General features: G+C 30.7%; 1 protein-coding gene across 1 annotated transcript in view; it reads right to left on the bottom strand.

The window, feature by feature from the left end:
• Positions 1-53: 53 nt before the first annotated feature.
• LOC124493795 (uncharacterized) overlaps positions 54-11,159 on the bottom strand; it is a 132,115-nt gene continuing 121,009 nt past the window's right edge. The window contains exon 5 of the mRNA XM_075732166.1: positions 54-4,526. Coding sequence (XP_075588281.1) covers positions 2,315-4,526 — 2,212 coding nt within the window. The 3' untranslated portion in view covers positions 54-2,314. The remainder of the gene's footprint in view (positions 4,527-11,159) is intronic.

The following is an 11,159-nucleotide window of genomic DNA, read 5'->3' as shown; positions in this document are numbered from 1 at the left end:
AATGTGAGATTATATTGTGAGTGAGTATAAATTTGGTCAATACATGTGTGTGTGTGTGTGTGAGAATCATTACTTTTTTTGTTTTTTGTTTCAAAAAAAATGTTACAAAAATAATTTCATCAATTTCTATTCTGTTGGAATTTAATCTTTTTTTTGATAATTTTAAATCAATTCTACCGTAATAATGATGATGAGGAAAAGGCAAGTTTTGGATAAAGAGTTCATATGAAAAAGTGAGAGAGATAAATGATCCAGAGAACCATTGAAAATTATTTTTGTCATCTTGTTTGGAACAGCAAAAAAAATTCTGTGCGTTTAATTGCGGCTATTCTCATGATCAAAAGAATTTGTATTTTGGATTGAAAATAAAAAATTTGAAGAAAGCTACTACTAGCGTCAGCTATCGGTGAATTTCTGAAACCAAGGAATTTTTTTTTTGGAAAAAATAAAATTAAATCTCTCATTCGTGATGAAACAAACAAACAACATGGGAATAAAAGGCGTTAAAACTCAAAAATAAATTCGATACGAGTTTTTTTTCGTTCCATATCCCAAAAGACCACAACACCAGCATGGACATCAGAATCAAATGAGAAAGAAGAGAAAAAATCACAAATTGAATTCGTGATCGTGATGTGTGTGTGTGTGTGTGTGGACATCACACAGGATTCTAGTCTTTTTTCTTCTGGATTTAATTGAGCTTTATTTGAAATTGAATTGTTGAGACACTAACTGTCACTGTGTGTGTGTGTGTTTCATCAATTTGGAACCCGGAACAAATTTTTTTTTGTTCTTCTTTCATCATCCTGATGACGTGGTCTGTGTTGAGATGAGATGACACATTTGTCCGTTCATTTTGGTTATTGGGAACAAAACAAAAAAGTGAAAAAAGAAAAATGGCACCGACATCAAATCATTGTGACAATGTTGCGTCTTAATATCTTTCGTATGGTGGTGGTTACTTTGTTTCTTAATTTTTTTTTCTTCTCTTCATTGTCTGGTCATGGAATGAATGAACAATTTTTTCCTAATTCGTACACGTTAAGTTCATTTTCTATCGTCATCGCCATCATCATGTCCTGATTCTTGAATCTAATAATTGCATCAATGTGGTTGTGGTGGATCAAATCGAAATGGAAATTGAATTTCTTCTTGATCCCTAATGATGTATGTGTGTGTGTGTGTGTGTGATTTGTGATAGTGGTGATAGAATCTTGAGAAAATTTCTTCATCTTTTTGTTGTCAAATTAATTTTCTCCTCTTTGTTCTGCAAAAACATTTCATACTTGATTAAATGATCAAAATCAAAAATATCCGGACGGCAAAAAAAGAAAACATCCGCAAAATAATGAAATAATTGTGGAAATCCGACTAGAAAAAGCTCATGTTTATGCTAATCTCATGCCTTTTGAATCATTTGTTTTTATCAATGAGAATTGGGGTTGGAAAGAAAAAAAAATTCAAGGTTTCTGGATCATTTTCACATCTCAAATTATTAAATTATGTCTCGGTTTTTATCTCTCTATATTTATGGTGATAAAACGACAAAGTTTGACAATATGGATTTCGAACAAAAAAAAGTTTTTCGTATGTGTATGTGTGGTGTCGATTGGTTGTTGTTCGTAATATTTTTAACGGAAAAAAATCGATGATTAATTGATCATTGATTGAAAAAATAATAATCTAATGATGATGTATCCAGTGTGTCAATAATGATAGAAATTTTTTTCAAGAAAAAAAAATGAAAATTTTGAGATCAAAAAACAAAGATAAAATTTTCGTTTCATTTGTTTGGTTTGGTTTTGGTTCCTTAATTCAATCAGAATGGTGGTTCGTAATAAATTAATCATGAGAATAATTTAGAGTATTTCGTTATCGTTTTTTTTGATGATGATGATTATGAGTATCATTAGGACAGGATATTCATTTTTGGTGTGCGTGTGTTTATGTGTTTGTGAATTTTTTTGTTTTGTTTTTTTTTTTTTTTTTTTTGTTTTGGTTAATGAAATAGATTTTCAATTAATTTTCTTCCATTGATAATTGAGTAGCTATGAAATACAGAGAGACAAAAATTTTTCACAAATGAATTGTTTGGGAGTATTTACTTAGGTACTGTGTATGTGAGATGATGATAAGTGAACGTTTCTCAATCAAATATTTTGAATATAATGATGAATATATCGATAAAGAAAACAGAAAAATAAAAGAAAAAACAATCGATAGATTTCTTTGATAATCGAATGAAATGCGAATGAATTACGAATGAAAAAAAAATTGCAGCAAACATCAATTAAAATTCAATCGATTGATTGTATCAATCAATAAATCTGGAACAGGCTTTTTTCCATTTACATTGTGTGCACCATAATTGTCGATTATCCATACCATATACTTTACGACATTTTCTTGATTCACCACGTGGTTTTCGTTGATTACTAGTATTGCTAGTATTACTAGTGTTACTAGTATTACTAGTATTACTAGTATTACTAGTTCCTGTTCCATTCATTGTGTTTCCGGCCAAATTATTAATGTTATGCTGTGAATGATGATGATTATTCAATGCACCCATTGTTGCAACTAATCCTTTTAATGACCCAAAAAGAGGATGATGACGTGAATCATGACCATTGAATGCAGAATGATGATGATGATGGTTACCACTACCGCTTCCAAGTTGATGCGGATGAAGTGATGGATGATTATGATAATGAAGAGGGTTGAGTGGATGAAATGCTGATGTTTTTTCCATATAATTGAATTGTATATTTGATCCACGATGGTGTTGATTATGATTTTTTATTATTGATGATGAATTACCATTGAGATGATGATGATGATGATGATCATTATTTTGATGATAATTCGATGATGATGATGAAGATGATGGTGATAATGATGCAGCAATCGATGCTATAAATGGTGTACCATTCAATGAATTCATTGCACATATTAATTGCTGTTGTTGTTGTTGCTGCTGCTGTTGTTGTTGATGCAATAATAATTTTTTCTTTTTATTTGTTGAACCAGGTGGTCGACCACGTCGCCTAGGCAATATTGGTGTTGTCGATGAAGCCAAATTTGGATGCTGCAAATGGTGGCCATTCATAAATGATGATGATGATGATGATGGTAAACCATCACGGATTAGATTGCTATGATGAGGCACTTTCGATGATGATAAAGAAGATTGACCAGTAGAATGATTGGCAGAATTTATATTAATGGGCGATGTCACCGTTGTTGATGTTTGGATCGGTGGGGGTGATGATAAAACATTCTTTTGATGATGATAATGAGGAAATGAAGGAAGTGTATTTGAATGACTCGATGGAATCACAAACGATGAAGATCCAGGTGTCGATGTAGCAGCAGAAATAGTTGATGAGTATGATGATTTCTCAACATTTTCAACTAATTTTCTATTATTGCTTACATGATCAACATGATCATCATCGCCATTAATCGTTTTATCATTCAAAGTGGTAGATGTTGCTGCTGTTGTTTTCGATATCGATGAAAGTTCAGTACGGCCATATTGAATCACATTCAATGATTTATTATTATTGTTATTGACAACAATCGATGATTGATGTTGATCATAGTGATGTTGTTCATCATTTTTTATTAAATTTTCATTTGATTGCTGTTGTTGTTGATTATTGCTGCTGTTATTGTTGTTGCCGTTATTTTGACTATTTATCATGCTATTTTCATATTGAGCTGACCAGGATTTTATTGATGATGTAGGTGATGAGGATGAAAAATAAGCTGATGTTGATGATGATGATGAAGATGACGATGATGAACTTGATGATAATGATGATGGTGATGCAGATGAAAAATTCGTCTGCTGATGATGTGGATGATGAAACATTCTTGGTGGTATTATGGAAGTTGTTGAAATGGTCATCATTGTTGATGATGATGATGTAGCGGTGGTGGTGGTGGTGGTCATTGCTGTTGCCGTTGTTGTCGTATTCAACGGTAAAATCGACAATGATGATAATAATGAATTTGATCGGGCTGATAGATCAATTGGACCATCTTGATCTTCATCACCATGGCCATTATCATTGTTAATTTTTTTCGTTGAAGAAACTAGATTTTCATGACTAAGTGAATTATTGGATTTCGAATTCGATGATGGCATGGCAGGTGAATTGAGATTTTGAATGCGAATTTTATTTGTTGTTGTTGACAATTTTCTGCCATCATCATTATCGACATCAACATCCATTTGATCGATATTATCATCATGGTCGTCATCATGATCGACATTAACTTCATCATCATCATCATCATCATTATTGTGGTCATCATGATCATCATCAGTATGATGATCATTGAGAATTTCCATTTCTGTATAATAAAATTCTTCTTCGTGATCACTTAAATCTCCTGAATTTACATCTTGATTTGAACAGAAATCTGTTCGATTCGATGTATCATTGTGCATCATCATTGATGATTTATTTGATGATTTACTTTCACCATTCGTTATAGTTGCTATTTTCGTTGATCGACTAATGAAAGAGAGAAAAAAATATGAATATGAATACAATCAATGTATCAAAAGAAAAAAGGGTCATTAATCCAGAAACAAACAAAAAGATTAATTCTAAACTACTGCTAATCCTGGAAAGATTAACACAATCACAACCAACAACAACAACAACAACATTGACATCAATTTAAACACAAGCGACAGACAAAATTCATAATATTTAATAAGATTAAGAATCCCGGGATTTATATGCAAAAATAGTAATAGTAATAGTAATTATGAGGAAACGGAAACAAATTGTAATTGATTGTAAATCGATCAAAATAAAGGATAAGATACCGATCAATGAATCGATGATCAATGTACTGGATGAAAATCTACAGCAATTTATTTTCACTCTATATTTCCACTGTGGTTCTATTAATATTTGGCTTGTTTTGATTTTCTCCTTTGATGTGAATGTTTTTGACACTTGTGAGATTTTTTTGCTGTTGTCATTTTCCATAGAAAATGATTCAAACATTCGGTTAAATAACAAATCATAATATAATAATGGCAATTGAATAAGAAAAGAATAAAAAAAATTCGAAATCCATTGATTCAGAATTCCAATTGTTCGATTGTGTGTGTGTGTGTGGCTCAATGTTACAATCACTTTCAACACCAGAATTCTGGTGGTTTCATTCACATGACATTCTTTTGTATTCTAAAAAAAAATTCTACAAACACACGCACATTCAATAACATGCATACAATGTTCAAAAACAGAATTGTAAACAAAATGCAAAAGGATCAACCACGACGAACCAACCAATGAACAGAAAAAAAGGAAAAGAATTTTGAATTTGAATTTGAATTTTTTTTCCATTTCAATTTGAAAAATTCTACGCTTTCGGGTAGCAAGTGAAAAACTTGTTTCTAGTTGAAAAAATTTTTAAAATTTAAAAAATGTCAATTTCTTCGCTACGAGTGTGAAATGAAATGAAATGAAATGAAATCTAAGGCAATACCGTAAGGCAATAAATTAATCGAGTGAAAAATAATTTTATTTTTCCTTTCAGGATTACTTTATGCCTCATTCGTTTTGTATGGTATACATGCACACACACACACAATTTTAAAGAAGCAAGGAATGTCAATTCATTCATTCATCGTAGTTGGAAAAGCCTAAAGCGTTGTTTCTTTTTCTATTTGTCGTTTGTTTGGATTGACAATCAAACCAGATTCACAACAACAACAATCAAATCGATTCCAATGATTGATAGGCAAATTGATGAAAATGGAGATTCCAATTTCAATCTATTAGATCAGATTAAGAATTCAATATGCAAAATGAAATTGTATTCCATTCCAATTGAATAATCACAAAGAAAAAGGTAAATTTTATATATTCATCCTACCACCTCCTCGCACCGCAGAATTATTTTGAATGAACAACTCACATCCAGTCCTCAATCTTTTCACTATACATTTGACATTAAATTATGTACAGCATCTTTTCGAACGACAACAACAAAAAAACATGGAATAAATTCATCCAACAAGTTTATCCAACAAACAAATTATGATCATAACGAATATTCACACTGTGTGTATATTTCGTGAAGAAGAAGAAGAAAAATATGCAGAATATCAAATATGAAAAAAAATAGAAAATTGATAGACCTCGAGCGACATAATGTCACGAATTTGTTTTGTTTTCTGCACCTCTCACTCTCTCGCTCTCTGAAAAAGGTCCTTTCGATTATTATTTTGATGTACGGTAAATATTTACCGACAAACACGGAACATTATTATTACAATCATCATCACTAGGCTGATGTCAAACATGGTTTTTGTATCGTGTGTGTGTGTGTGAAACATTTTCGAGGTGGTCCAGATTGTTTTTCTTTTTCTCTCTTGTTTTGTTGCCGAAAGCCGAACATTTTTTTCTCCTGTTGTAATCATCACAGAAATTCACGAGGAAATGAACATCATTTGATTTGATTTGATTTGATTTTTTTTGGCTCGCTCGCTCGCTCTAACTCTATACCGTGATATTGAGCGAATAAATCGATTTGATTGAATTAGACATGTTACACACACACAAACAACTGCATCATGGCTATGAAATAAAATTATTCGGTTGACGATGATGCAGCAAAAGTGAATGAAGCAAAAAAACGCACCAGACATATAGCAACAGCTATTCGGACAATATAGAATTGTGCTTTCGGGCAAATTTATAGAATAATGGAATTAGAAAGAAACGTATCTGCAGCTCAGATTTTTCTTTCCCTCAGAGATTGCCAACATCAAATATATTCACTGGATCAAATTCATAGGGAAAAAAGTTTGAGCTAGATTTGTACGAATATCTATTTTATTAATTGAGATATGCATGCAAACATTTTTCATTCATTTTAATTATTTGCATGTTTGCTCATTGTGTTTGATAATTGTAATCATTTTCAAATTTTGCCTTTTTCCTGCTATTGTCATGTCATGTTATTCATGGAATAAGAAGTTACAAGTGAATCAATTTTTTTTTTTTTTTTTGAAAAAATTCAGTCAATAATGAATAACCAGGTGGCGTCACTAGTATCGTGTATAAACAATTTTTATTTTTTCTTTTTCCACAAATCAAACTATACCATATACATAAATGCAATTAAATCAATTGAAAAGCAAAAGGAAGGGGTAGGAGAAAGATTTCTCATTTCAAATTTTTTATAGGCACCTAGAGACACATTTAGCAGACCAAACAGGAAGGGGAAGGTCGTTGTATAACGATAACATGTTACATAATGTGTTTGTGTATAATATTCGTATTGTGTATGTTGATACATTATCGTCATCGTCATCAAACTACTTGGGAAAAAGAAAATTGTGCAATTTTCATTCCGTTCTGAAATGATGATCGAATCAGAATTTGGTTTTTTCAGTGTATGTGTGGATGTTGAAATAGGAAAAAAAAATTATTTTTCTTATTATTACACACACAAACCAGATTGTATATGAAAACGATCGTAATAGCCCATAATGGGCGCCATTAAATGTTTTCTTTACAAAACACACATAACCATCATGGAAAAAGGTCATCGAAATGAAATGAAAATGTTTCTACTTTTGAATTCCAGGAACATTCAAACACATACAATGTAACTAGAGTCAACAGAAATGGACCATTGGAGAAAAAGAATAAAATGAACTCATCAAACACATGAATTAATGCGTGTGTGGTCTGGTGAATCATGCCAAAAGAAAGCCAAACAAATGGTAATAACGAACAAAAAGGGACAAGAAAAATCATAAAAATTTCAAAACCTGAAAAAACATGTCTTTGAAAATGACATCATCATTTTTAGCTCAAAAAAAAGAATTCCATAGAACGAAAATGGAAACCCGAAAAACAATACAAAAAACTAAGACAATAAAACCAGTGTTCAACATTAATGCACAGTGTGACCACAATCGAACATGTATTTTGGCGAAATCGACTGACACCTTTAGGGAACAAAAATCAATCAAAACGACAACAATGAACAAACCGATAAAGAATCGTAGTTGTTGTTTTGCTTGAATTTTGTCTTTGACTTGTTTTTTAAACGTTCAAACAAATTACACTGAACATTAAATAATGCACATCGTTTCATCTATTTGAATGAATTGATGAGATTTTTTTTTCTTTTTTTTTGTTTTGTTTTGTTTTCCAAGTGTAAATTTGCCCAAGTTGTTCAATGTGAGAATTGTAAATGTGCAATTGAAACGAAAATTTTTCTTTGTTTTTTTTTTTGTTGATCACACAGAATAAATGAATTGAAACAAGCAAAGAAAAAAATAAATCTTGACAAGTTGGATAATTAAACTTTTTGTTGTTGTTGCTGTTGTATATTGATGCAGAAGTGGACATTGGTCAGAGAATGAGAAATTATTATCATCGTTGTGTCGTTGTAATCGGAACTTGAACAATTTCGGTCAGAAATGAGAATAATAATAATAACGAACAAACTAAGCATTGTGTGTGTGTGTGGTGTACAGTGTAAATGATGGCCGAAGAGGAAGAAGAATTTCTCTCGGTTTATTATGGTTAGTTTTTCAGTTAATTAAAAGTCATCGATCAATCAAGATCAGACGTATTATACACACACTTGCAGGCATAGTTCAAAAAATCAAATCACAAGTCAACTCTTCAAAGAATCGTTATTTTTTTTTGTTTTTTCTTGAACATTTTCAGGGTTTGTTTTTATTTGGTTCCAATTTTAGTGTGGTTAATATATTCAAGTGGTGGTGATCATGGTCCATCGTCTTGAAGGTCCAATCGATTGTCATCATCATCGATGGTTTGGAAATGGAATTTTTTTTCATTCGAAAAAAAAAAATTTCAAGTGTCAACACAATTTGTGTGTCTGTCTGTGTCAGACAAAGAATGTCGACCATTCAAGTCAAGTGAGTGTGTGTGTGGAAAAAATGTCTAAAAAAATTCTGACTTGAGAAAATAGTAGGAGGTGCAGTAAGAAGTAGAACCTTAACCCGTTATCAAAAATAAGAGACATACTCTGTGAATGATATAAATGGATTGTAGGGGCGCACAACAACATTGATACGAGAATATTATGTTGATTTCTTTGTTTCGAATGGAAATTTTCATTATTCCAGAAAAAAGCAGTAAATTAAAAATTCAATGAACATGTTAAAAGTATCGAATGTGATGATGTTATAATTTAAACTGAAAAAAATGATTATCATTATTATCATAATGCAAACTTGGGAATTCGTAGGAGAAAAATTTCAATATCATCACCGAGATATTATGGATATTTGGATAGCGATTTTCAATGAGAAAAAACTCATCAACACAAATATTGAGAGTGAGTACATATACAGTATAATTTAATTTAATTTAATTTAATTTTTCTGTGAAAAACCGAAGGAAAATTTTTTTGAAAATTATTATTTCGATGCATATAACGGGAGAAATTTTAAAATTTCCATTTACTCCAAATGTCTGTATGTGTGTGTGAGTGTATGAAGATAATAAATTTTCATTCTTTCATGAATTCATTCTTTCGATAATGATAATCATTTTGAGATTCACGTTGAAATTCACTACCGCCACCAGCATTATTCATTTGATGATCACACAAAAAACACGTCCGGCATTGATGAAATATGGATATTGAAGAAATATACATTCAATCAATCAATGAATCAATCGATTTTGATTTGAATAAAATTTTTTACATCATCAACATACAAACTGAACCCTTACACTTGAATATCAAAAATGAAATGAATGATAAAAGAGAAGCAGACACTTGAAGTACCACAAAACGGTATAGACTCAAAAAAAAGTAAAGTGGATGCTGAAATATCACAATAATAATCATTACCATACAAGTTGACAACTAATAAAGAATAATAAAGATCACTATACTGGAATGATGCCAAAAACATTATATAATAACTAATAATAATAATCATCATCATCAGAGTAGTCAATAAATAACAATTATAAAATCCAATGTTTTCACTACTTATTTTTTACTCTTCAATTTTTTAACGAGTTTCATTCAGTAATGATGATGGTCAAGAGCCGTCATCATCATCATCACTGAATTCTAAACAGGAAATAATAGTGAAATGATGATGAAAATAAATTCCATTTCAATTCATTTCCAAAGTCTTCAATAGCAATGATGAGATGGATACACAAAAATGATGTCTGATCCAGAAGCATCAATATTGTTCCATATGAATGAAAAGAAGAGAAAATTTAAAAAAAACGTTTTTCACAATTTTTCACACTGTATCCAATAGATATAATAAAGTGTGCACACAATCTATTAATATATAGATAGTAGTGGGATATAATGACAAAGATAATGAAATTAAATGAAATGATGATGATGATGATGATTTAAAATTAATTTTAAATCATACACACATACTTGAATCATATAAATACATTCTGTCATAGTAACATAGTTTATTTGAGCAGTAGTAGTACATTTTAATTTGTCTATTCCTGTGTGTGCGTGTGTGTGTGTGTGTTGTTTGATACACAAGCACATCCATATGGTGTACAATGAAAAAGCATCGTCGTTGATGATGATACTTACAGAATTCCCTATTGCCTTCCCCTTTATTATTATTACCCATAAACTATCCTGGCATGGATGATGATGATGATGATGATATTTATAAGTATTATCTTTGTTTCTTTTTTGAAATTTGAAAAAAAACTAATATTGAAGCAGCACTCATCATCATCATCATTATCATTATTGTTATTGTTATTAAAAAACTTTTTTAAACGTTTTAAAGTAAAAATAAAGAAGAAAGAACAGTAATTGTATCAGTTTGAATGATATGTTGTCGTCGTCGTCGTCGTTTTTGGCTGTTATTCTGTATTTTATTGTATTACATTCAACCATTGTTTTCGACCTTTATAGGTTCGCAACATACAAAATTCATTCAAAGAAAAGTGTGTAGGAGGAAAAAAGAAATGTAACAAAAACTAGAGACTTGACTTGACTTGAAATTAAAAGTCATCATGTTGGTGATGGTGAAATTTATTTTTTATTTTTATTTTTTTTTTTTTGAAACTTTCATTAAATTTAATTTACCCCAAGTGTGTACGCCTTGATAATCATCATCATCGTTGTCAAGA

This window comes from Dermatophagoides farinae, chromosome 6 (genome assembly GCF_024713945.1).
Source record: "Dermatophagoides farinae isolate YC_2012a chromosome 6, ASM2471394v1, whole genome shotgun sequence".
Lineage (NCBI taxonomy): Eukaryota > Metazoa > Arthropoda > Arachnida > Sarcoptiformes > Pyroglyphidae > Dermatophagoides > Dermatophagoides farinae.
This window is presented reverse-complemented; position numbering and strand designations above follow the sequence as displayed.